The following is a 27,748-nucleotide window of genomic DNA, read 5'->3' on the forward strand; positions in this document are numbered from 1 at the left end:
AATGTATTTTGTGTTTCTTTTCAACTTAGTGTATTTTTCTCATTCCTTTTTGTGTGATATAGTTATGTTTATCCTATAACTATATATAGATTTTTATCCATTGTCGTTATGGTACCTTGTTGTACAAATTGCTAGATTTTGTTACCCTCTTTAACTCTTTCCTCTCATTTACTCAAAGGTTAACTGGAAGAAATCCCTCTATGGGATAAGTTCGCCTTTGTACTTCGCATCTCAATGTATGTTATTTTTAATGTGTTTTTGTACAATAAAGAGTTACTACTACTACTACTACTACTAAAATAATAATACTTATTCCGACAATATTTTACTTGGCCACATTGCAAAGTTTTAATGGTACCCACATATTTCACTGATCAGTGATTCTTTGACAACAGAGGTTGAATGTCATCGAATGTTACCAACACAAAAAGATAAAGAGATATTTATTTGCAAAACGTAGTGTTGACAATAATAGGTGAACAGAATTTTTATGTGCGTACATTTTGCTTGAAGAAGCATGCAAAATATTGTTATATAAGCTATAACAATTTTCTTCGTAATAAAACAGGTCTTGACAGGGTCGAGCCCCACGTTGGGCGCCAATGTGACGCTAAAGGTCACAATATAAAACAAGAAAAATGAAGAAAAAAAAAAACATTAACATATCGGCTGGTGAACTACTTGCAGTGACTTTAAAGGCCAAATTGAATTTAGGATAAACGTTTAACACCTAAAATGACAATGGGAAGTAGTTCAAAATGAACAATTAAATTTTAAATCTGGTTATGAATTAAAATTTAATTTTTATGAATATACTCGTAGTCAATAACTTGCTATCCATTTTGGAATGTTTCTTAAAATTTAGTAGAAGTAAGTTTTGTTAGACTGTTGAGGGTAAAATTATAATTACGTCGGTACTAGATTAAAACATGGAACACTTACATAAAACCTTAGCGAAAGTGATACTAATTAACATAAACAAGAATAAAAAATGGCATGTACTTCCCTAAGTAATTAGCCGGATTTAGTTTCAACAGCTTTTTATGATTTGAACTATAAAGATTTTTAGTTTAAGTTCGAAAAGCCATATAAACTTGTCAAATTATGAATGAAACAGAAAATATATCAATCAAATTAAATAAAACACTTTATAAGCAGCGCTCAAAATTCCATATAAAAATCGATTTACTAATATTTAAAATAGGTTAGTAACCAGATACGCTATTATTAAGCAGACTATTGAAGTTTCAACTGATGTACTAGAATCCGGATTGTCTAATGCCTGTGCTGTAGGATTCTGTGTGGGCTGAAAGAAAATAAAATGCCGATCAGTATTTCATAAAACAACAATTAAATAAATTTAAAAGTGGAAAATGTCTGCCCTGGGTGAGACTTGAACTCACGGCCTCTGGATCGATCCAGAGGCCGTGAGTCTCACCCAGGGCAGACGTTTTCCGCTTTTAAATTTATTCTAAGCCTAATGGCATCGATTGCAGACGTTTCTGCTAATCAGAAGTTAAAATTTAACAATTAAATAGATATATATTAAAAATAATTTGCAATAATGAATCCTTCTTCACGTCATAAGAGGCACATGGACATGCCTTTCGTATTATACAGATGAAGCTCAGTCGACAAGGTAATGGGATATTTAATATAAAGTTGCATGTTAGAGTCTGGTCAAAAACTATACTTTTTATTAGTTTTCCTTTAAACCACAGTCAGGATTTTTTTTTGTTTTTTTTTTAATTATTATAAATGGGCTTACTCTTGGCCACAGACTAGCCAAAGGCAAAGACGTGGCCTACGATGGAGTGAGCTCGCCCAGAAGATGCCTGTTCACTCTTGATTTGAAGGTTGCCGGGCCGAGTTATATGAGCTCGGAAATATAGCCGCCGTCAAGGAATCATCTTACTCCTCTTTCATTATTTATTTCGTAACGTGGGTGCATGTTGCATATACAATAATAAATATAATATTACACATACGTGAGTAGATGTGCTGTTGAGTGTCATGTTTGCTAGAGGAGGGGCTCCAGGAGGCAGTCTAAATATTAAACGTTGTTCATTTTCCCTGAAATGAAATTAAACACGTTTAGAATCATTCCTTAAAAAAAACTGATTTAAATTGTAATATGAATAATAAAGTCATGAAATTAAAATTACATTCAAGACCATAAAATTATATTTAAAACCAAATAAACACTAGAACTATTTTTATAGAAACTGTTTTGAAACCAGAAAGTACAACCACATTATTTTATAAACACTCATGTGTTACGAACCATAGTTTCAAACTTTTTTTACCCTTTGCAAATTGTATTTTCTATGCTGTTTACATTTAATTTAATCTGAATATAAAATAAAGTGCTTACACACTGTCATAAAACCAACTCACGTCAAATGCCGCGCGACAGTCCGATCCTCGTTCTCAAAACTGGTCAGATTGTCAGATCTGAGCTGGTAGGCTACATCTCCGCCGTCACGCAAAACTGTGTAGTAGCATGCTTGGCGGGAGTCTGGGTCTAGCCTGAAAAGTGACAGAAAAAAACGAGTTGTTTAGTAGGTACAACCTTTTGTTGCTGACACTTATTTACAAAATGCAAAGAACTATGCATCAAAATGATCCGAAAATAGAGAGAGTGGAGAGTTATCTCATTTAATAAGACCTAAACTCTCTCGTTTTTGTTGGTCTTTGGACCAAAATGCCCATGGTTTTTACTGACCGAACACTAGTCTCACCTGTGCCGCTTCATCGTCTGATAGTACAAATCCCGAACGCACAATCCCGCGAAAAATGGAAATCCCTTCTGAGAGCTCTAAGTCCCTGTCATCGCTTCTGTTGGTCTTTGGACCAGACTCCAAATGCCAGTGTTTTTTTTTACTGACTGCACAGTCTCACCTGTGCCGCCTTCCCTTAGTGTGACAGAACAGATTCTGAAAATCCCTTTGAAATGGAAATTCCTTTTGAGAGCCCTCTGTCCCTGATGGGAATAACAGGATATCATCATAATCATCATTATCATGAATCACTATTAGTGTCTCACCTGTGCCGCCTCCCCTTGGTCTGATAGTACAGATCTCGAACGCGGTTGACGCACGCTTCGTGCTGCAAGGTGCACGCAAAGTTGATGATGTTGCTCCGGAAGAGCCGAGTCTTCGGCTGCTGCTCCAGGTCGTGGATCAGTCTTGAGTAGATCGCTGCTACGTGATGCCGCATGAATTGCTGAAAGTAAGTAGGATTATTAAAAAAAAAGGGGAATCTCTTTATTTGCAAGTGGATGATAATATTATAAACGTCTCCCATATCACTAGTATATTCTGAATATTTAATTTACATAGACAAAATAAACAATGTTTTGACAATTTTTAATTTACAATAATTTATTGCTAAGAGTGCTACTGAATTTTGATTAGTTTCATGTGCTTTATTTCAAAAAATATTTTAAAAGTAATAAATAGGTCTAAATCTGGCTTGTCACCAAGCATTGTTTTTCTAGTTCTACTTACCCTCCACTCCTCATAAAGAGCTCTAGTGAACTTGCAAGCTGCATCCTTCGTCTTGAGCAGCTCGAATCCCGAGATCACTGACTCCCAGACTACGTAGCTCCGTTCCTTCTCCAGGTAGCCTAATATTTCTGTCGCTAGCTCGTAGCTTAGGTCTCCAGAAGCGTAGAGAGCGAATGCGTCGTTGACAAGCTGTAATAAGGTAGTTCACAGTTAAAATTAAACGTAACTTGGACTTATATGTTGAGAGGGACATATACCTTGATTACCTTTTTCGCTGGAGCTCGACAAAAATCAAAAAGTAATCACGGTCTATACCTATCCCGGTCAATATACGTCAAACGGCAATAACCTTGAACCTTCGAAAACTCTTAATGTAAGTTGGTTTGGTTCTTATCCATTCGGTGAAATTTGGAAGTCTAAAAATTTTGGCTAACTTTAAAACGCGTTGGAAACCGCGTGGCATATATATAACCAGTGGACACTCTATTTAATAATGTATAAAAAAAATCGAGTAGTTGGAAAATGCCCCCAGTTGTAATTGCCCTGCTGTACCTTTTGGTATTTATTTCAGTTTATAATATTCTAAAACGTCAAATCTTATGGTATAGACTCTGTTCTTAAATACCTGAGCGCGGTTCAGCTCGTGAATGACAGTGTGTTCGTTCCGCAGCGTCTTGGCGATGAGCCTCCACGTTTCTTCGTCGTAGTTCACTCGATAGTACCCTGGAATTATAAAAGGCAATTTTTATAATAAAGCAATTCAGGAGCCTGTTTCACGACAGTGACACTTCGTCGTTGATTGTCATTGTAATCATCATTGTCAAGGTGTCAATGTCATTGTTTTGAAAGAGGACAATGAGCTCCATAAATTTTACCTTATTCTAAATTAAGAATCATCGCTCACATTTTCACAGCTATCATCGTATGCATCTGTTTGCATTCACCGTCAATTTTAGCACGTTGTTCATAAACAAACGTAACCTCTGCCAGTGTCTAGGTTAGTTCTGCGCGTGGGCAGCCTAGAAATAGACGTTTATAGCGCCACCAAGGACTGCCGATAGCCCGCCTACTGTGTCTAGGTCAAGATAATAAAAATATTATAAATATATCATAGGTAGCGAACGGGTTACTTTGTAGTTTTTGTTGTCAGAAGTAGATATAATAATAAATGCTTTAATTTCATTTTTCATTTCATATAAAAATTTAATTGTATCCCTGTAATTTTTTCGTAACGTTATACAAAGTCATTTTGGATGTTTTGGCAAAGTTTTCTAACCTTCCCAAGTACTACAAGCAACAAGGTTAGCTGGAAGAGATCCCTTATAGGGATAAGTTCGCCTTTGTATCTCTATTTCTACAAGAAAGTGATTACTACTACTAATACTACGTCAAATTAATTATTGTTGCAAAAGCGCGTGGTCTGAATTTACAATAAGTACGGATATAAAAACGGAGTGTAAAAACGTTAAATAATTTTTAACGCCTGATATTTTTCTATAAGCAAATTTTCAAGTAAGTGTTGTATGAATGTACCTAAAAGAACCTCTTGGGTTGGGTCCAGTGTGTAAAGACTCATGCAGTAGTCCATCTTTCACTTATGTAGAAAACGACCCATCGTCCCGTAATCATCCCGTAATCATCCTGAAGTCGGGTTGTATGCTTGTTTGCCACATCTGTGGTGTTAAAATACGTATTTCCTGAGATATTTTATGTCATGTTTTGTTACTGTAGCTTGTGATGTTACTGTCTTTATTTCATAAAATAAATACTTACCAGAAGCATGTCTGTTAAGAAGAATCCACCCTCCGTCCAAATTCTCTCCGAAGGTGTAAACGGGAGTATTCATGATGAACCGAGGCTGATGGCAGTTGAAGCAGTTCTCCTGGAACTGGGCCATGTAGGAGATGGGGATCATGTACTTGGAGTCGTAGCGGAAGTCTTTGGTGAAGGAGAACGTTTGCTGGAAGGTAAGAAACATCTATAAATTGTCTAATAAAAGAGCAATAAAAGAAAAGGATGCTAAATAAATATTTAACTTTAAGTATCTTTACCTTGGTCGTTATATAATTGTTTTTCAACTTATATTCCATACATATACAAAAACAGAATTCCAATAAATACTGTAATGACTAATGACAAATTATCTTCCTTGTGATACGTCAGTAGACTCATAAAACCTTACCAACAGCTTATTTAAGCGCTCACCTGTTTCAAAGTGATAGCATTAGGCAACCTGTCCCTGTACACATGAAGGTGGATGACAGGGTAGCCAGGGTGTCGGAGCCAGGAGTTGAGCACCATGGACGAGGTGGTTCCGTTGGAGAACTGGTGGAAACACTCCACGGTCTCCTTGTCGAGGTTGACCATGAAGTCTTCTAAGTTGATGTAGGATCCTCTCCTGGAATTAAAATAATTTTGGCTTAATATTTCATTAACATGTATGAAAGTCTTATTTGATAAAATCTGGCATTTATACATCCATTTCTTTACAAATATTATATAAAATCCATTAATAATTACAATAATCTTACATTAATATGCATAAACTTAAAAACTACTTAGATCTAACCTAATAATACACACAATTGAATATATGTACTAGTGTCGCTCGTTTCGCCGCATCATGAAAAGATTGAACTTGTTTTATGAATCCTAAAATAAAATTTAAAATTTATTTTGATAGTGGGCAAGCAAGGGCAGCTGAGAGCATGGGGATGCTGCTTAGCAAAAACAGTATTTGAAGACCTTCTTTCAAATTATTATGAAGATTGCCGGTTACGGAATATGGAAATTACAGAAGAGGAAATGGTAATTTTTGACTAACTTTTCTTCATACTAAGTGTATGAAATAAGAAAAAAACTAGAAAAGCAATAAGTTTAGAAAAACATTTTAAATTTTATGAGCTATCGAGCACCACTGGCAATAAAAGTTCATAGAAGAACTCACCTCATATTGATATATTTAATCAGCGCCGGATGAAACTTCTCTGGTCCAATCCAATTTTCCACCATCCACAGCAAAGCAGCTGTCTTCATAGTCACCAACTCCTTGTGTCTGTTAGGAATGTCGACAGCCAGTGTTCTGTTGAAGTTGATGAGGGCCGGCGTGTTGTGGTACCAGTCAGCATTCATGGCGTTGTGTCGAGACTCGAGACAGTAGAAGCCATAGGGCCAGCCTGATTGGTACTCTCCTGTTTGGTGGTACTAGAGAAGAAAAGGAAAAGTTTTTGTATATTCAGGCATAATAATTATTGCCTCAGATTTGGTATAGTAAACGAACAAACTATTTATAAAAACATACTATCATTATGTAAAATACTATATATGTTAGATTAAATTCAACTTAGGGTAAACTCGTCTCATTCGGTGACACGCCTAATTCGGTGATACAAGCTTTGAAGCACTATTCTGAAAAACGATTTTTGGTTTCACTGAATGAGGCGAGATTACTCTACATTAATACTGACATTAGCGATTTTAGGCAATCTATGGTGTAATCTTTGAGAATAATTACTTTTGGTGACTTCAAATTCCGACTTTTCGCTAACGCAACGCAACTCAACTCATTTGGTACAAATTCAAACTCTACTCACTTAGCCGTAAGCTTCTCTCATTTAAGTATCCCCTGATATATCCCCCTTGGCGTAGTATTTAAAGCCTCTTGGAAGAAAAAACAAAATACGTCGAAAAGGAGTACCTAAGATAACAAGACAATTTACCTTTCCCAAGAAGTAATACGCGAAGTATGTAGCCATTCCTTCTTTGAACCACTCTTCCCTCCAGGTAGTCCGCCTATCTTCCCCCGGGTTACCGAGCCACACACGGCACATCTGCTGTGTGAAGTCAAACGTCATTTTCTCGATCTGACGGATGCTGATGAGTTCTGGTTGGTATTTTAGGCGAAAATCGCTGAAAGTGGAATATTGAAAAACAATTACTAAATATACTAATGTTTACTTAGCTATGAAGTCAGTGCAAAAAAACCTTTTTTTGTTTTAACATAAGGTATAAACTAAATGCGTATCTTTATCTTGTTGATGCAATAGAAGAATGCAGACATTCTTTTTAATCTCTTCTACGTATAAAAAATAATTTTAGATCTGATGATTTTAGATTATTTGTATATAAGCTGTATTTAAATTGAAGTCTGTGCACAAATAAATGAGTTATTATTCTCTTTAGGTAGCATTCCATAAGGTGCAACCACTTGCTCCTCAAAAACTAACAGCGGTTCGCGTGCACTTGCCTTCATCGTAAAAATATCTCAACATTGAAACAAAGTTAGTATCTTACCCATTAGTCCAAAGATTCCAACTGCCTATCTCATATCCATCCAAATTCGAAGGCACAGGCACCACATTGATGGGTCCATTCGTGATATTCCTATTAATACCAGCGTATTCATGAATAAGATACATAATGGATTGTCCAAATCTGAGGATATAATTGTATTGCGTGAGGAAAGGACCAGGGGCCCAGACGACGATGGAGTCATTGCTGTTTCTGGCTCGGATGGAGATGTTGGAGAATTGGGAGTAGACGAAACCGACTTCATTGAGGGATACTTGCGGTGACGGCAGGTACTCGATGAATATGTAGCCTTCTTTGTTCCTGAAAATGGAAAGGGAAACTATTAGAAGTATTCAAGATTGGTGTAGGCTAAGGTAAGTTCCTGTTCAAATACCAAATTAATTTTTGTTTTACACGTCTTCCTACTGTGGAATATATTCAAATATCTCATGCAAATAATGCATCAAGTTGTTTGTTTTCGTATCAAATGTATCAATACTTGGGATTTATGTTACTGAAATTAAGAGAAACATCTCCATCATCCTCCTTGCGTTATCCCGGCGCTCGTCGCGGCTCATGGGAGCCTGGGGTCTACTTTAACAACTAATCCCAAGATTTGGCATAGGCACTAGTTTTACGAAAGCGACTGCCATCTGACCTTCCAACCCGAAGGGTAACTAGGCCTTATTGGAATTAGTCCGGTTTCCTCACGATGTTTTCCTTCACCTAAAAGTGACTGGAAAATATCAAATGACATTTCGCAGATAAGTTTCGAAAAACTCATTGGTATTGGTACGAGCCGGGGTTCGAACCTGCGACCAAGAAATTAAATAATCATTGTTTAAATGTACTGTTGATTTATTAGCAACCTACGCCCATCTAGGTTAAGATATTGGTGCTATTAGAAGACTTTTATTGTACCATTAACATTGACACTGCCTACGCTAAGTTCTAAATGACCTCTGCACGGATTATGGTTTATAATCTTTAGAATCTTAGATAGGTACTTCATTCATCATTATTTACAATGCGTATCAATGTAGTTTAAAAAACCATAATAAATCAATTAAGAGGTATCCCACTCCGAGAGGACGACATACATTCTTATCTACGACGTACCTCACTAGTTGCTGGACATCGAGATTTTTTGTTTTTCCAAAATGTTTTGTTTCATTTGTTTGATTTATTTTTTTTAATCTATTTAACTAGTAGTTCTTGGTTGCCTATTTAGACTTCAGAGCCACCCTTCTCAAATGATTTCACGATTTTTTATCAACAGAAAATCTGAATGTCTTGTAGAACCTGCAAACTTTTATGTCTACAACTCGTTTATAGCAAATCGTTCTCTCATAATTATATTACTTATAGATAAGCCAAGTTAGTGCGAGTCGGACTCGCCCCCACCGAGGTTCCTTATCCGTACAATCTTTCAAAAATTAAAGTAATTTCATGTTTCTTATATAACTCTAAAGATTCGACTGGAAGTATAGGTACTAAATGAGCATTATTATGTATAGCGCTATCTCTCGGTGCATTCGCTAACTAATTTGCGCGACCTGTATAGTATGTTGGTTTTTCAGGTATAATTATTTATAATGTTTACCGATTTCAATAGTTTTTACTTTATTTGAAAGATGGATGTATTACGTAAAATCTCGTATAAATTTGAAGTACGATGTACATCTGAAAGGGTGGTTAAATTGAAATATAAAATCGGAAAAGTCTTTTGTCAATTAAAAAAAAAAAACCAAGATCCAAACACGATTTTATTTTCCTGTAATATTTAGCATAAAACCAATATTCCGTAAAATTTTCATAATTTTTCGTTGGTAAACTTCGGAGTTATCTCCGGGTGGGGTATTTTCTTTACCATTTTCCTTAAAAAAATTTTTTTTTTCACAAAAAAATTATAAAAAATAGTTTATTTACGTTTAATTTCAGTTCTTTCTAACGATACCCTACTTGACCTAGTATCTTGAAATTTACAGTTTGCCCCTTTCATTTTGGCCATTTTCTACAGTTAAAATTATTGAATTAATAAAAATTATGCTTTCTATTTGTAGAGATTAACAATGTTCATAACTATGCCAAATTTCAAATCGATAGCATAAGTAGTTCTCGAGATATTTAGTAATGTGACAGACGGACAGACGGACAGAGTCGCACCATAAGGGTTCCTTTTGTACCTTTTTGGTACGGAACCCGTTCAAGCCTTAAAAAAAAGTCAAATGACAAAGTATAATTATGTGCTTCTACCGTATAATATCAATCAATAAAATAGGCACTACTACAAATAGAAATACAGACATACATACTCGAAATCGCGCCGCGTCAAACATACAGGCTATTTTGAACGTATGCTGACATCCAAATCACATTTGAATCATGTTGTTGTATTAGAACAATTCTTATGATAATACCGATCGTTCAAAAGTGACATTCCTGCAAGTAAAACCTTTACTTTTGACACCGACTAAACTGAAATAATATGTTGTTTCGTGTATTGAGGTGTGCAATAAAGAGTAATTGTATTGTATTGTATTGTAGTATTTTATACAATCGTGATATAATACAAAGCTTTTCAGTCGAGTACCATGTTTAGGCCACGAAGCTTGCTGAGTGGCCTAATAGTATGGTACGAGAGTGAAAAGCTTAATTATATCACTATTGTATACAATACTTTTTCTACGAGTCATCATCTTCATCATCAATGGACGAAAAATATCATAATTCAAGTAAAAAGTAATGTTAATGGCGTCGTTCACCGTCGTATCAACATCGAATTACTTGGCAACCAATTGTTTGTAATAACCGTCTGTGATTGGTCGATAACGCGATGGATAAAAAAACAATGTGTTTCAGATGCAGACAAATTTGCCAGGTATCGCAAATTAGTATAGAACTGGTATGAAGTTCTATTTTTGAAATTATTACAGTTAACTAAAAGTGAACTGTAATGAAATATTATAGTTGACTTAGTGTCAAAGACTATCTAACACTGAAAAGTCAGCACTTATAGTTTAGTCTGTGGTGTCCTAATTGACATATTAAAGTCGACGAGTAGGAAAACTATAATTACGGTCGGCGGTTTGTTTACAAGTATTTCACAAAAGTATGGGTGCGAAAGAGACACACAATTACCTACTCAATAACAATTCAAATATCATTTAGCTTTCTGTGTACGTTCGAATAGCCGGGTAATTGCGACGCGTCAAACATAGCGCGCACATAAAAACTGGTCGTCCACTTTTAAGTGAACGACTGACCATATGACCATATTGGACAGAAATAGAAAACTGCAACTTTCCCTTGCTAAGTGAACTGGCTCCCACGGGTATGATCGGATTTATGTCAAGAACTGTCAGTTATTAAGCCTTGTTAAGAGGTGTTGACAATATTTTTTTTTTTGAGAAGCTCAATATCTACCAGTCCATGAAGTACCTAGTTAACTACTCTATTACAATTTAAAAAGGGTGTGTGTCTATTATACTATTAATATGTTTATTGAATTATTTATAATCATAGGGCAAATGTATGTTTAAAGAAATTTTTATGAAGAAATTAAATGTATTATGTATAGGTAATTTACTAAGCAACGTATGAACCAATACTGAAATGGCGAAAAAAGTATTTTTGTATTGAAACTGTCAATACAAAAATATACCATTTCAGACCATGGTTATTCAGACAAAATATATGAAACGGCCATTTTTTGCAGATAACTAAAGCTAGGTAAATGCCTTTTGTCAGTTATGTATCTGCTTTATGTGTTCATACAATAATGTTAATGATCATTATTTATAGTTATACCGCACTACAAAGGCATAATTTAGTTTTATAAATGCAGCTGGCTACATAACCAAAATAACCAACGCATTTATGCAATGATTCATGCCAGAGAATAATCGTTCGTAATCTTAAAATTTCATAAAGCATATATAACAAAGTTGCTACTAATAAAAGGTGCAGCTAACCAAAGAAGTGCTTCTTTGGTTGGCAGATTTGTATGAACACCATCAGAAAGAATTTTTATACGACTACTTTTCTCAAGATTTGTTAAACTTCTGTTTGAAAAACAAAGTACTTACGAAGAAAAAATATGTGCGTGCGTGCACGTGAAAACGTCCCACTTTGTCGATTGCTATAAAGCCGCTTTGTCAGTGTATTATAAAGATACAAGTAAATCTCCCCTTAATGGTAACCGACAAAGTGGGAAATTTTACTAAACACACTCACATATTGTTAACGCACAAAACAGTGTATGAGTATCGGAAAAATTTCCTCGTTTAACTCACATACATTTTTACCTTAATAAATTTTTTGATACATTATTTTTTCCATGTAACACGTTTTGGTTGTACATTCACTGGCAACATCGCACAAAAAAAGGATGCATAAATATCTGGCGCGCTCTTATGGCTCTAGATAGTGTTAGATAATTATACGATTGTGACATATATTTTTGCAGCCTTCGTTCTGTGCAATGTTATTGCCGATGATTGTAAAGTTGATCGAATGTGCAAAATATCCTCTGTCGCTTTAAAATGATGCTACTTTGACAGTAAATGTGAGCCGAGTAAGGCCTCTGCTAGTATTGTGGCATTTGCTGTGGCTGTCCATATTCGGCTGTACGAGTTGTCTGCAACATCGGTGTCAATTATCGTGAGTCTAGTACCGTCGGCAATTGTAATTAATTGACATGATTAAATTGTTAGGAATGATCTGTCAAGCAGTATATCAATGGCCAAGTAGGTACCGTCATCAGAAGTCTTTTTGAGCTTACTATGTAGGACATTCATTCCGGAAATATTTTTCAGCTTCCTTCTTGTTATGAAATATCATGATTTAGGACCCATTGATGACTCTGAATACTCTGAATTGCTCATATACAGTTTAGGCCCATTATTCTTGTATAGGCCATTTTACCTAAGTTCCTATAAGTGACTTTTTAAACCTTTAAATAAGTTCATACAATATACTAATAGGACATACACATATGTAAATAGTTTATATTTTACAGAACAGGGTGTTACCTAAATTGCGGGTGTTTTATCCGACATTAATTTGTTATAAACTATTTAATTCAACTTTTTTTAAATAAAATAAAATATGATTATTTATTTATTTATTATTCTAATAAGTATTATGTTCATCCAGAAGTGTTATACGACATAATTATGTAATAATGTTACTGATGTTTCGTTGAATCTTCTGACTGTACACCACCCAATCTTATTAGTAAAATGTGAATTCGAAATTCAATAAATTTGGGCCGAGCGTGCACGTCGCTGCATTCAACGGTGACCATTTTGGGTGGTCGTTACCGGTATTATTTAATGATCAGGATCACGTTTTGATGATTGCCGACATGCAGGTAATTGCGATCATGATTGACAGTTGACAAGTGTTTGTTGTATGTTTATCTTTAAGATGTAAATATATAGACGTGACCTTTCACCTTATGGCGGTTGGCGCTTAAGCTCCAAATCTAATGCGGTGCTAAGCGACGTAAGCGCTGATCGCCATAAGGTACCTTTTCCCATGAAATGTCACAAATTATTTGTCTTGTTAAAGCTTCCAGAACATGTATTCTAAAATCCTACAGACAATTTAATTTTTTTTAGTAGGTACCAGGCACCTACCTACCTTTTTTGTACACTCACTTGAGCTACAACTTACGTAAATCTTGACGGACGACTTAGTGCATTTCACATTATCCGATCCGATATCGGATGTCAGACCGATATCCCATACATTACAGGCGCCATCTTGGATTTTTTCTATTGAAATCCTGCCGAGATCCGATATCGGATCTATAAGGACATCACTAGTCGAACGTCCCCTTCACTAGCATCGCTGTCAAAAATGGCGTCAGACGGACTCAGAGCGTCACTTGAAGATAGCTTGTCATTGAACTTGTATTTTGAGATTCCGTTTAATAAACTGTATAATTAATAGTGGTATCCTGGTGTTTTTACTCTAACAGTTTCAGAAGCGCGATATTAAGTTACCCATATACGCCCGTACTATGAAATTTGTCCGAAATTGACAATGTCATCATTCTCGCGCCGCGCTCGTAACCATTCATTGTCATCCAACAGTATTTAATTAACACCAGTCGATCTGATTCAACGAGTAAAGACACTAGCACCATATACTACAGTTAAAAGTATCCATTGCAGTTTAAGATATATTCAAACTTTGGAGTAGTATTTGATCATAATGAGTGCGTAACAGGAAGTAAAGGTGGTCCAAACACAGTGTTCTGGGGCTGAAGTGATCAACATCCACTATTGTCCAATAGTGTGTTGTTTCTTTCTTTCAGATCAAATTATGTACATGTTGAAGAAGTAAATACTTGCTCACAAAGTGTATCACAGTAACCCATGGACTGTGAAAGATGAACCACATCCAAGTTGTCAGAGTATTATTAGTATAATATGTATAGAGAGGCTGCTGTAGTGAATAATCATTAGCTCACCTTGTGTGTTGTGTTTTTGTGCTTCCAGATATGTTTCAGAATACATAATACATATTGTACCTACTTGTGATATATTGACAATTGTCACGGTGTCACAGTGAAACAGAATATAAGATAAGTTTCAATCTAAATGGCACCTAAATGATTCCTTATAACAGGTGACTTTATGGGTTTTATGATCTACAAAGAGAGATGATCATTATCTTGCCCTATTTGTCATATTAAAAATAAGTTTGTCCGGAATGACATGGAATAAGGTATTTATCCTACTCAATAATATTGTGCCATTGCATCTGGCTTATGTAAGTATACTGACAGTAAATACATTTTAAATTCACTACAGGTTAGTATAATGGATGAGTAAATAAGCATAAGAAAACTTTGACAACTCTTTTGTGACTATAAGTTTTGTCACTTTACCGGGACTGTATTTTGAAATCTGTCTTAGTGACATTCTTATGCATATAAACTCTGTATGATCTTGCATTTTTCTAAATGAGGAAACATGTTGCTATATTACATGGCACAAATTCATCAAAAATGTTGATAAAATAATAATAATATTAACATAATAATATTTTGATGAGGTTAATTATGCATCTTTGTAAAACCATAATGTGTGTTAAAATTAAGGGCATAGCACTGAAGTATAGTGTATTGTTGATGCTGTTTTGTTTATAATAATGCTGGTTTAGCATTGCAAACATTTTTGACAAAAAAAATGTATTCAATGTAATCATGTTCTAAATTGAACCAAAGACAAATATATTACCTAGACAGACACTTGGAACATTTATTATCATGACATAGTCCAGTGTCCATTTAATGCATTGACAGTGATATAATTTGTTCTTAAAATTACATTCCTTTCCAGATTAATTTATTGATTACAGTAGTTGCCTGCCGGTAATCCGGAGACTATTGACCATAAGTTGAAAATACTTGCATTGATAAGGCATGATTCCAGAAGTTCCTGAGGTTAAATCTTGCTAAAAGCTGGAAACACCAAACTGGATATCTATTGAACTATTTATGACACTGGTAAAATTTGTCATAGCTAATGGTAAGAGATTTTGATATTTATAGACCCGATGGACTTTAACGGTCTACATGCTATACTTGTCTGTTACAACAAATCAGTTTGATTTGGAATTGGGCTTGAAACATGCCAATCAGTTAAGTTTTTAAAAGATGTGCAATAATCTGAGGTAAATAACTTAATTGGAGCTTCTAATAATTTTAACCACTTCACTGCGAAGGAATGTTTCCGAACCGAAGCATGACAAACAGGTTACCGTTTGAAGTTGACAAGTATTGTCTACTTTTAATATGTTCTGTTCCTTGAAATATAAAAATAACTGTACACTTCTATTGCTTCTTGATTTCACAAGAATATATATATTTTACATGTTTGTGACTTTTGCAAGAATCAAAAATAATGATATTTTGTTATAAAAACTCATTAACTTGTACTAAGTATTCTTGCATATGCATAGTATTAACACAACTAACAAAATTATGTAGTTGTGCAGGTGGCAGCTATATGGATAATGTTGTGCTTTAAATTGCACATATACCTACAGCTATAGCATCTCTCTAGTGTGTCTTTTGAAGCATTGTCTGGCAAGCTTGATGGTTTAATCAATAAGCACCATGCCTGATGATGATAACCTTTGTCAAGAGCCATTTGGTGGGTGAACAATGATAGATAAAATATTACATTATTTGAATGTAGTGAAACCTCGATAAGTCAAGCCAAGTGCCATATGATTATTCTTGCTTGACTGGAATGTATTTCAATACTGGTATAGTAGGCGTGTTACCTTATTTAGGAGCACGGGAAAAATAAGCCAAGTTTCATAAAATTATTTTTGGTTGGCTGAAATGTATTTCAATACTGGTATTTATAGTAAGCGTGTTACCTTATTTAGGAGCACGGGAAAAATAAGCCAAGTTTCATAAAATTATTTTTGGTTGGCTGAAATGTATTTCAATACTGGTATTTATAGTAAGCGTGTTACCTTATTTAGGAGCACGGGAAAAATAAGCCAAGTTTCATAAAATTATTTTTGGTTGGCTGAAATGTATTTCAATACTGGTATTTATAGTAAGCGTGTTACCTTATTTAGGGGAACGGGAAAAATAAGCCAAGTTTCATAAAATTATTTTTGGTTGGCTGAAATGTATTTCAATAATGCTATCTATAGTAAGCATGTTACCTTATTTAGGGGCACGGTAAAAATAAGCCAAGTTTCATAAAATTATTTTTGGCTGGCTGAAATGTATCTCAATAATGCTATCTATAGTAAGCGTGTTACCTTATTTAGGGGCACGGGAAAAATAAAACAAGTTGCACGCCGGATTGAGAACCGAGTTGTGTTTTGTCTTATTAGTCTCAGATTAAGAACTGAGTTGTCATTACATATATGCACACCGGATTAAGAACCGAGTTATGTTTTGCCTTATTAATCTCAGATTAAGACATTAGTTGTCATTACATATATGCACGCCGGATTAAGAACCGAGTTGTGTTTTGCCTTATTACTCTCAGATTTAAGAACTGAGTTGTCATTACATATATGCACGCCGGATTAGGAACCGAGTTGTGTTTTGCCTTATTAGTCTCAGATTAAGAACTGAGTTGTCATTACATATATGCACGCCGGATTAAGAACCGAGTTGTGTTTTGCCTTATTAGTCTCAGATTAAGAACTGAGTTGTCATTACATATATGCACGCCGGATTAAGAACCGAGTTGTGTTTTGCCTTATTAGTCTCAGATTAAGAACTGAGTTGTCATTACATATATGCACGCTGGATTAAGAACCGAGTTGTGTTTTGCCTTATCAGTCTCAGATTAAGAACTGAGTTGTCATTACATATATGCACGCCGGATTAAGAACCGAGTTGTGTTTTGCCTTATTAGTCTCAGATTAAGAACTGAGTTGTCATTACATATATGCACGCCGGATTGAGAACCGAGTTGTGTTTTGCCTTATTAGTCTCAGATTAAGAACTGAGTTGTCATTACATATATGCACGCCGGATTGAGAACCGAGTTGTGCTTGTGCTATTACTCTCAAATTAGGAACCGAGTTGCCATTGCATATATACACGCCGGATTAAGAACCGAGTTGTGTTGCCTATACATGATGTTAATAATATATTCTGTTCACAGGGTTTCCTGATAAGCACATTGTACCTGAATCTTGTGGTATCCACGGTAGTGTAACTAATGTGATATCCACAAGTAAAAATGAAGTGATTTCCGTCACTTAAAGTGTGAATCATAATTATAATGATTACTTTAATGTCTGCTATACATTTGTTACTTTGATTATTGTTTCTTAAATAGTTCTGTTTATGCAATGTTGGCCTTAGGAGGCGGACCATGTGCATAAGACCTATTATTGTGATGCAGGTCTTTGGAGACGGGCCATCATGTGTTATATAGACTATCCTTGCGAGGTTAGTTCTGTTTCTGGTATTTGTGATGCAGGTCTTTGGAGACGGACCATCATGTGTTATATAGACTATCCTTGCGAGGTTAGTTCTGTTCTGGTATTTGTGGTGCAGGTCTTTGGAGACGGGCCATCATGTGTTATATAGACTATCCTTGCGAGGTTAGTTCTGTTCTGGTATTTGTGGTGCAGGTCTTTGGAGACGGGCCATCATGTGTTATATAGACTATCCTTGCGAGGTTAGTTCTGTTCTGGTATTTGTGGTGCAGGTCTTTGGAGACGGGCCATCATGTGTTATATAGACTATCCTTGCGAGGTTAGTTCTGTTTCTGGTATTTGTGATGCAGGTCTTTGGAGACGGACCATCATGTGTTATATAGACTATCCTTGCGAGGTTAGTTCTGTTCTGGTATTTGTGGTGCAGGTCTTTGGAGACGGGCCATCATGTGTTATATAGACTATCCTTGCGAGGTTAGTTCTGTTCTGGTATTTGTGGTGCAGGTCTTTGGAGACGTGCCATCATGTGTTATATAGACTATCCTTGCGAGGTTAGTTCTGTTCTGGTATTTGTGGTGCAGGTCTTTGGAGACGTGCCATCATGTGTTATATAGACTATCCTTGCGAGGTTAGTTCTGTTCTGGTATTTGTGGTGCAGGTCTTTGGAGACGGGCCATCATGTGTTATATAGACTATCCTTGCGAGGTTAGTTCTGTTTCTGGTATTTGTGATGCAGGTCTTTGGAGACGGACCATCATGTGTTATATAGTCTATCTTTAAGAGGTTAGCTTGAGACCTTGTTTGTCAAAAGCATGTTTTATGACCTTAAAGAGTAGTGATCTCAAGGTTACCTTGAAAGGGTTGCTTGCGCTAATACTTTCCAGAGGTTGCTGGTGGAATTACGGTTTCCAATAGAGTGCATGCTACAGGCTGCGCGACAACCTTGTCATGAAGGGCCAACGTCTGCGGTCGTTGCGCCGCCAGCCTCGAAAGCAGCCGTATCACCGTGGCTTGCGTATGAAGCTTTGATATGGTAATGTTTGTTATCTTATAGCAAAATTAGTGGCTAGTACACATTGATTATTACCTTTTATTAATTTTATCATGTTGATAGATAAATAATTAGCAGTTGTTAAAGGTCCTGCCAAGGAGCAGCCATGTATTCTGCTTAATATATTTTCATAAAAAAAAAGCTTACATGACAATATTTTCTAATATCTTCATTGTCATTGTTTATTACTAAATTATTTTACGGCTATGTAAGCCGGGTCTGTAATTGAGAGCATCGACTATGCCAATCGTACATTAATTTCTCGTAACCTTATCATGTTACTTGAACGACAGTTGTGTTGTACTGATTCTATCACCTACTGGCTTAGTTCCAAGGAAAAATTATCACGTTCTCGTTACATTAAGGAACTTAGTATTTCCCATGTATGTTACAGAGCTTTTTAATAAGAGCTTTCTTGCTGCTTGCTGTGTTAGAAGGCGGCTATGCTCACGCATGGAGTGTGTCATGTTCACCTCTCACGAGTTTGATGTACGCGTTGTTGCGCGTGCGGGGAGCTTCACAGCCTACAGTGACGGAGCCAACTGTGAGTTTGTTCCATGTATATGCTATTTTAACAACGCCAATCATCATTGTTATATTTAGCGGTTAGTTTGGAATGCACCGCTCACGTAAGGTCTTACTTAGAACATAATACTTGCCTGAAATGAAATGTATTGATGGGTAAAGATATTTACAAGCAAATATTGGATGGTGCTTTGTACACCGGTAATTACCTGCCCGCCGCTATATGTCATATATTTTACATAATTAATTTGACTAATATATAGTATCGATCATGGCGGTAAAACATGTAGTTTTCGTACCATTGGCACCTTAATAGTTTTAAAGCCTTACTGGCCGTGGAATTGTTAAAAAAAAAATGATCTGACTTACTTGTACTAGGCTAGTCTGGTCATGCAATCTTGAGTTTAGTTATGTCATTACTATGATTCGACTATAAAATGAGACCAATTACATATCTTGGTGTAAGTTAGTCTTAAACTACACCGGCCGTTTCCAACGGTACTCGAGTTAATCACTTCAAAGGACCAGGGCCTGAGTGTATAGCTGGAGTATACAAAGTTCTTGTTCACTCCGCAGAAAAGAAAAGAACAAATGAACAGATGAAGTCTACCGCCATCAGTTGGAGGCGCAGCCTGCTTCGGCTGTGTTGACTGCGGCAGTCATCAGTAGCAGCATGGATAGCAGAGACCTTCGGGACGAAAGGTCAAGGTCAGAATGGTCGAGTATAAGGACATCACTAGTCGAACGTCCCCTTCACTAGCATCGCTGTCAAAAATGGCGTCAGACGGACTCAGAGCGTCACTTGAAGATAGCTTGTCATTGAACTTGTATTTTGAGATTCCGTTTAATAAACTGTATAATTAATAGTGGTATCCTGGTGTTTTTACTCTAACAGATCGGATAATGTGAAAACGGTCTTAGCGTTTTCGTGGTATGCGAAGAAGCACTTCGCATGACCTCGTGAGAAACGTACCAGAAGCATGTGCCAACCAATTTGAATTCTGCCGGCGTATCATGCTGCCAATTTTATCACTTATCCACGTGGATAAGACATCTGTCACTCTCACACTGACATACTTGCTAAAGCGTGACGGATGCTTTATCCATGTGGATAAGTGATAAAATTGGCAGCATGATACGCCGGCAGGGCCCCTTTTGAACCCCGTCTCATTGACACCGAGCTATATTTGTCATAGAAGTCAACTTGGACGACTTGGACGTTTACTGTGAAAAGGTTGTACAGTGGCATAGGATTCAAATTGGTTGATTGTAGCTGTTACATGAAACTACTTACGCAGCCCGCCTCTGTTCCAGAGATAGAACCAGACTGGAATTAGTGTACTGCATGCCGTGAGCTCCTGTACGTGTGTTCACTCGGAACTTGAACACCCCTTCAAACCACACCTTGCTAAAGAAAGCGAAGAAGAAATTCGCATGACCCCTTGAGAGACCCGCTAGAAGTTTGTGCTTGTCACATATAATTACTTCGGTACGTAGTGCGCCTCTTCTGTTCCTGAGATATAAACCAGACTGGAGTTGGTGTATTGTATGCCGTGACATCCTGTAAGTGTGTTGACTCGGAACTTGAACACTGTGCTTCGTACCGCTCATTGCTGAAGCATGGGATGTAGTACTTCGCATGACCACTTGACAGACTCACTTCTAGTGAGTCTCTTGTACCTGTCACATGAAACTACTTACGTAGTCCGCCTCTGTTCCTGAGATATAACAAGACTGGAGTTGGTGTACTGCATGCCATGAGCTCCTGTAAGTGTGTTCACTCTGAACTTGAACACCGCTTCGAACCGCTCGTTACTGAAGCACGGGAAGAAGTACTTCGCATGACCCCGTGAGAGACGGGTTAGGAGCATGTACCTGAAACAATTGAAAGCAATGTTTGAATGTTTATTACATAGTTGCAATGCATACCTATTTATGACGAACTTCTAATTTTCACAATAATCAATAACAAGATAATAAATTGAGGACTAAAGTGTGGAAACGGGGTCATTCCCAATTATGTCATAACATAACCTAATTGACAAAGTCGTATAAATAATTAATAAATATTATAGGACATCCTTACACAGATTGACTGAGTCCCACGGTAAGTTCAAGAAGGCTTGTGTTCTGGGTACTCAGACAACGATATATATAATATACAAATACTTATATACATAGAAAAGATCCATGACTCAGGAACAAGTATCTTTGCTCATCACACAAATAAATGCCCTTACCGGGATTCGAACCCAGGACCGCGGCGTAGCAGGCAGGGTCACTACGCGCTAGGCCAGACCGGTCGTATCCACAGAGAGTCTCAAATGCGAGGTGTATGTTTTTTTTATTGTAGGATGCCTTTAACAATTATTTAGTGCTGTTTCTTTTTATGAAATAGGCAGCAATTGAGCAGACGAGCCGCCTGATGGTAAGCAGTCATCGCCGCCCATGGCCATAGCAACATCAGGGGAGCCACTGTTGCCGACCTTTGAGAACCCTACCTTCTTCTTGAAGAACCCTATGTCATAGCGAGTCCCAGAGAATTCATCATATAACTTAACCACAAAACTAAAATTTTGAAAAAACCCCCGACCGCGACATGGTAGACCGATTTTCATGAAACATGGCTAAGAACACTTCCAACTAACTCAGCTTTCAGACAAAAAAACTAAATCTAAATCGGTTCATCCGTTCGGAAGCCACGATGCCACAGACAGACACACACATAGACAGCCAGACAAACAGACAGACAGACAGACAGACACACACACAGACATACACGTCAAACTTATACCAGTCGTTTTTGCGTCGGGGGTTAAACACCAACCATTGATAAAACCATTCTTAAAAGTATCATCTACTCATACTAACCTAATCATTTAGATTTATCTAGAACGACTGCACCGCAAGGCCACTTAGACAATGTCCCCATTTGGGCGCTAACGAGCCGTGAAAATGGTAGCAGTTGTATGGGCAATTAGTTATGTCATCCTTTATGGGTATTGGGACAAATATGGATCGTACTTAGTGTGCAGTGTTTGATGGTGTTGATTGATGATGGATAATAATCAGCTTATTATCACAAATTTTTTCGCTATTAGATATTTGACGTGAGAGCTGGTAGCTTAGCGGTGAATCTTAGCTTACTATTCTAATAAAAATACAGATGTCTAGGTCAAAAAGATATTTTTTGGGTTGAAAAGTCATGCTCATGGCAGTCTTTTTTGAAATGCCTTTTCTGATACCTGCTATGCCAGTTTCTGATACCAATTGCTATGAAAATCCCAAGCTCTCAGAAGCCGTAGCTAAAGCCGGAACAATGCGAACTATGACTTTATACATAGAACCTTTATGGTGGTAAATACTGGCCGATTTATGTCATCTTGAATTGTCAGTGTCACAACAGCAAAACTGTACGCGGATAAAAAATTGCATTATGTTATTGAATAGATTTTCTATTATATTTTGCAGAGGTTTGAAATTAATGTTATATAAGTTTAGAAAGGGCCGCCGTGTTGAATATTAGAGAAAATAAAACAGTAGGTAGGTACTTAAAGTCCGTCCACGAGTCCACAAGTCCAATAAATTCCGCTTTCGTGTTTTAAAAATACCATAAAATAGTGTGATGGTAATATGTCGTGATTAAATTGTTATTTTGGTGTTCTTATTGTGTTATGTTTATGTGATTTTCAAGAGTAATGCCTCATTCTTCAACAATGGTAAGTAATATTATATTCGTTAGATTAGCTAAGAATTAAAAGACGTTTGTCATCGTAAAAGGTTTAAATAGACTATCTTAGGGTCACTTGCACCAGTTGCACCACCTAAAATGGTGTGTTAACATCGGCTTAACCCTCCATTTTCGGTGGTGCAAGTGACCCATAGAATATCATAATATTCTAATAAATAATCACGCCATATACCAGAGAATTGTATAATTTATTATTTGTTATTATTATTTACTTAAGGAGTACCAACATATATTTACACAAATAATACAACAAACATAAAAAACAAAGAGGAACTCACAGGTGATAGAATAAAACTAAAACTAAAATAATCAATAATTCAGGTTAATTATATCTAGACATATGCAACCATCTTAATCTATTAGACTAGTATTACCATTACCATATTGGTATTGTCCTTCATATTATCTAATCCACGTTATTATAGTTTTTCTAAGCCCATCTGCATGCCGTTATCATATAAGGCGCCAGACCAGTGCTGTGTGGTGTGGGTCGGAAGGCCGACTGGTTTGACCGCTGGGTTTATATTGTTTACGATTATATGGAGCATTGCATTGTCAATTGCTTTATTTGTTGCTATGAGAATTATCTCATCCCCAAAATAAGTATAATAAACAAATATATGTGTCATGAATTGTTTATTATACTTATTTTGGGGATTAGGCCGAGCGGATTCATATACCCTTTGGCGCAATTTTATTATTATTATTTCCTTTATTTATCTCTTTTCTTAGATTAGGCTTTTACAATATGAGTATAAAAGTAAAATAAAATAAAACACTTACAAAACAATATAAAACATATAAACACATTATAAAATACCTAACCTAGGGTGCCGCCAGCAGCGGGGCAGGGCCCAAGCTGCCGGTGGTTAGGGCTGCAGAGAGAGGAACCGTCGGACTATCCGCGCTGTGTCCAAGATCACCGCCTTCTGCATCTGACCCTTGATCCAACCACCTAGCGAGAGTCTCTCGAGATGTTGGTCGAGACTCTTCGCTATGAGACCGTTCGCTGAAACGACTATCGGGACAATGATCGTCGAATCAACATCCCACATGGCGGTTATCTCGTAAGCCAAGTCTAGGTACTTACTGGACTTGTCCTCGGCTTTCACGAGATTCTCATCATGGGGGATGGTGATGTCGACGAGCACATTTATTATTTTATTTTTTTTTTTTCTTAATTTTTTTTATTATAATTATTATAAATAAGAGTAAGCCACTCTTGATTTTATTATAAATGCGTTTCCTACGATGGAGCGAGCTCGCCCAGAAGATGCCTGTTCGCCCTTGATTTTAATTTTTGAAATTGATTTAAACGTGCTCAAAGTCTTGCTTTTTATAGTATGCAAGGTAATTTCAAGAGATTACAGTTACACTAGTAAATAATAAAAATACAATACAATACAAATACTCTTTATTGCACACCTCAATACACGAAACAACATAGCAAGTATAAACAACAACTTAAGAGGTAAAACAAGAGGCGGTCGTATCACTAAAGAGCGATCTCTTCCAGACAACCTAGGTAGTGGAGAATAATAAATTTAACCTTGTAAGTAGGTGTACTAAATGTAGACTAAAATAGTAAATTACTTCTGTGTTACTTTTTGTTGACATTTGGTCTTCATCAAAACATATAAAAAATCATAAAAACTCGTTTTGAACTAGATTGTTATTTTATTTTTAAATGTATATAAATAAATATTTAAAAAAAAAAAAGAAAATATTATGTAAATATGCTATGTAATACTAGAAATAGTTTAAAAGTAATACCTATTTTCGCAAATGCAAATGCCAATATCTAAGAAATGTGAATCACTCGGCAAACATAAACTTGGCCTAGATTGTATGCAGTGCAGTTCAAAGAATTTATATCGTTAGGTATTTTTAGATCTTTATGAATGGAATTGTGGTAGTTCTGACGTGACTGATGTTTGTTTGTTTCTATAATATCTTGTATATACAGGATGTGTTTTAACAGCATTCCTAAAAAAACATATTAAAACAAGATGAAGATTATGCCTCAGGGGCCTTAAACTTAGATTTTTAGTTTTCTTTTTAATTGCCTAGTTTATGATATTTATTGTATGGAATTTTTATTTAAGTGTTTTTAGATATGTAGGTACCTAATTAGTTTTTAACCGACTTCAAAAAAGGAGGAGGTTCTCAATTCGACTGAATGTTTTTTATTTTTATTTTTTTGTATGTATGTTACTCGATATCTCCGAGAATCGTGGACCGATTTTCAAAATTTTTTTTTTGATCGAACGGGTATAACCCCGAGATGGTCCCATTGACACCAAGTCGGGGTCTGATGATGGGATCTTGGAGAAATCGAGGGAACTCTTCAAATGTTATAGGCACATGTAATGTTTTTAGTGTATTTTTCAAAAGTACACCAGTATTTACGCCTGATGGTAATAATTTTATGTAGCTGAGCTGATGATGGAAGGTCAACTCCTCAATGGTTAGGAGTTAAAGGATAATTCTTTCACTACTGTACATATATTCGGACCGATACATATAATATCACTAGGAATCACTAAAAATCAACAAATAAATAAACTTTTTAACAAAAAATAAAACCGCCTTCAAAAATAAGCGCATTACAAAACACGGAGAAACTAAAAAGCAAAAAATAATAAACCTTTGAATTCAGATTTCTTATCGGATTGCAATAATCTAAACATCCAAATTATAAACAAATCAATTATTTTTGGAGTCGGGGCCAGCCTGGGTGGAGCAAACAGGAAATAACAAGGCGACGAACAGGTCTGGTACCGACTACAAAAATAATTGATTTGTTTATAATTTGGATGTTTAGATTATTGCAATCCGATAAGAAATCTGAATTCAAAGGTTTATTATTTTTTGCTTTTTAGTTTCTCCGTGTTTTGTAATGCGCTTATTTTTGAAGGCGGTTTTATTTTTTGTTAAAAAGTTTATTAGATTAAGATATCAATATCTTTATGTTTTTAGAAAAATGCTTAAATAACATTGTCTATCTCTCCCATAGTGATCGTATTGCTATTTTTACTCTGTGGTTGGTATGATTGCTGTATATTTTTGGTTTGATACTATATAATATCTGGCTTGTTGTATATTACTATTTAATTATGTTTATGTAAGTCTATTTATATTCTCTTATATGTGTATGTTTATTCAATGTGTGTGTTGAAAATTAGAATAATTTTGTTTTTTTTTTATTTCGAAGCACCTACTCTTTTTGATTATGTTTTTTTTATTTCCGCTACCCAAAGGTTGTCTGGTAGAGGTGTCGCTCTTTAGCGATAGGACCGCCTGTTGTCTGCCTCTATTTATAATCATTTGTTTTGTCTCCACTGCATCTTTTGCTGAGGTGTGCCAATAAAGAGTATTCTATCTATCTATCTATTAACTTAAGTCATTTTTTAAACTTTGATGTTTTTAATTAAAAGTTACTTTGTTTTGAAATCTTTAATCTTTTTCTTTTTCTTTATTGTTTTGCTTTAAAAAAAAAATCTTATATATTAATAAAATACCTTAGGTTTGATACTAAAGGTCATTGATAGTCTTTTAATTTTTTGATTCGTTAATTTACTTCACTAAAATAATAATATCATAAAAAATATTTGGATTTATTACATCTCAAAAAAAATGCATAGCGATTTTATCAGAACAATTTCGACTTCTTGCGATAAAGAATAATCCAAATACGTCCATGACCTACGAACTACTGTTGCGCTTGTGATGTCATAATTTCGCTTATCTTACTTTAATTAATGAATATGCAATAAATAATTGAATGACATAAATAACAAGTACTTACTTAATTCCTTCCATTTCGTCGTCATATCTCGCAGCGAATATTCCCGGAGAATCGTAAAACACATTCTTTCTAAACTTAATCTTTATCTGATACCTCACGTTATAAACTTTGTACTCCCTTAGCGGTTCACCCAAGTAAATATACAATTTACTTCTCTCCGTATCATGGTTGAAAGGTGTGTTTCTACTTATTATATCGTAACCATCTCTATACACACTCACTGATTCTATACCCAAGTCTTTATTAGCGTCCAACTCGATCATCCTCACATGTGGAGCATTAGCTATAACAGTTATAACTAATTCACAATTATAATAAAAACTCTGAGTCGTATATATTTTCGGTATAATCGTCAACTCATATTGCACAGGGTACACTGTGAAGTTCAAGCATTCTTCGTCGATTTTAATAGTTGTTAGTACAGCACTGGCCGAAGCCGTTAAAAATAAAAAGAAAAACGCGCGAATCATTTTCGAAAATGGAACATCGGACGTTCGAAACTCGCGCGAAAAGTGGTTCGGAAACGTCCGCTCGCGACGGTCGGTTGAGTGCTTTTTGCGATGAGTAGACGCGCGATCGAAGCTTGGCGCCAGGGAAATGAAAACCAGTATTTTTTGAGCCTGCACTCCCCTTTAACCTCTCATAGTTATGAGGTCGGAAGGGATACTAAGACATCTCCCGCGGTTCAGAGTAAGCTGGACGCAAAATGGTCTATATTTGAACGAATTCGTAACATAGGTGCGTCGATGTTGAATTCCCTCTCATTCTTAGTAACGGGGGAAATACGGAAACCTAAATAAACAGTCGCTTATGTAAATTGTTATGATCGGATACATTTAACGGGTCAAGGAAAGCCCAGTGTTTTTAAGCGGAGG

At 36.0% G+C, this 27,748-nt stretch overlaps 1 protein-coding gene and 1 long non-coding RNA gene across 2 annotated transcripts; one reads left to right on the forward strand and one right to left on the reverse strand.

The window, feature by feature from the left end:
* Window positions 1-574: 574 nt before the first annotated feature.
* On the reverse strand, window positions 575-27,432 carry LOC125242529 (membrane alanyl aminopeptidase-like). Its single transcript, XM_048151283.1, has 13 exons — window positions 26,874-27,432; window positions 21,016-21,189; window positions 7,803-8,120; window positions 7,229-7,418; window positions 6,457-6,713; window positions 5,715-5,907; window positions 5,283-5,469; window positions 4,135-4,232; window positions 3,510-3,698; window positions 3,047-3,225; window positions 2,398-2,529; window positions 1,989-2,073; window positions 575-1,306 (listed from the first exon to the last, which is right to left on the reverse strand). The coding sequence occupies exons 1-13, from the start codon at window positions 27,341-27,343 to the stop codon at window positions 1,196-1,198; spliced, it is 2,583 nt and encodes an 860-aa protein (XP_048007240.1). The 5' UTR covers window positions 27,344-27,432; the 3' UTR covers window positions 575-1,195.
* LOC125242530 lies at window positions 18,387-19,333 on the forward strand. Its single transcript, XR_007178881.1, has 2 exons — window positions 18,387-18,771; window positions 19,184-19,333. It is a non-coding gene; the product is annotated as an uncharacterized LOC125242530 (long non-coding RNA).
* Window positions 27,433-27,748: the final 316 nt, after the last annotated feature.

The sequence above is a fragment of the Leguminivora glycinivorella genome, chromosome 3 (genome assembly GCF_023078275.1).
Source record: "Leguminivora glycinivorella isolate SPB_JAAS2020 chromosome 3, LegGlyc_1.1, whole genome shotgun sequence".
Lineage (NCBI taxonomy): Eukaryota > Metazoa > Arthropoda > Insecta > Lepidoptera > Tortricidae > Leguminivora > Leguminivora glycinivorella.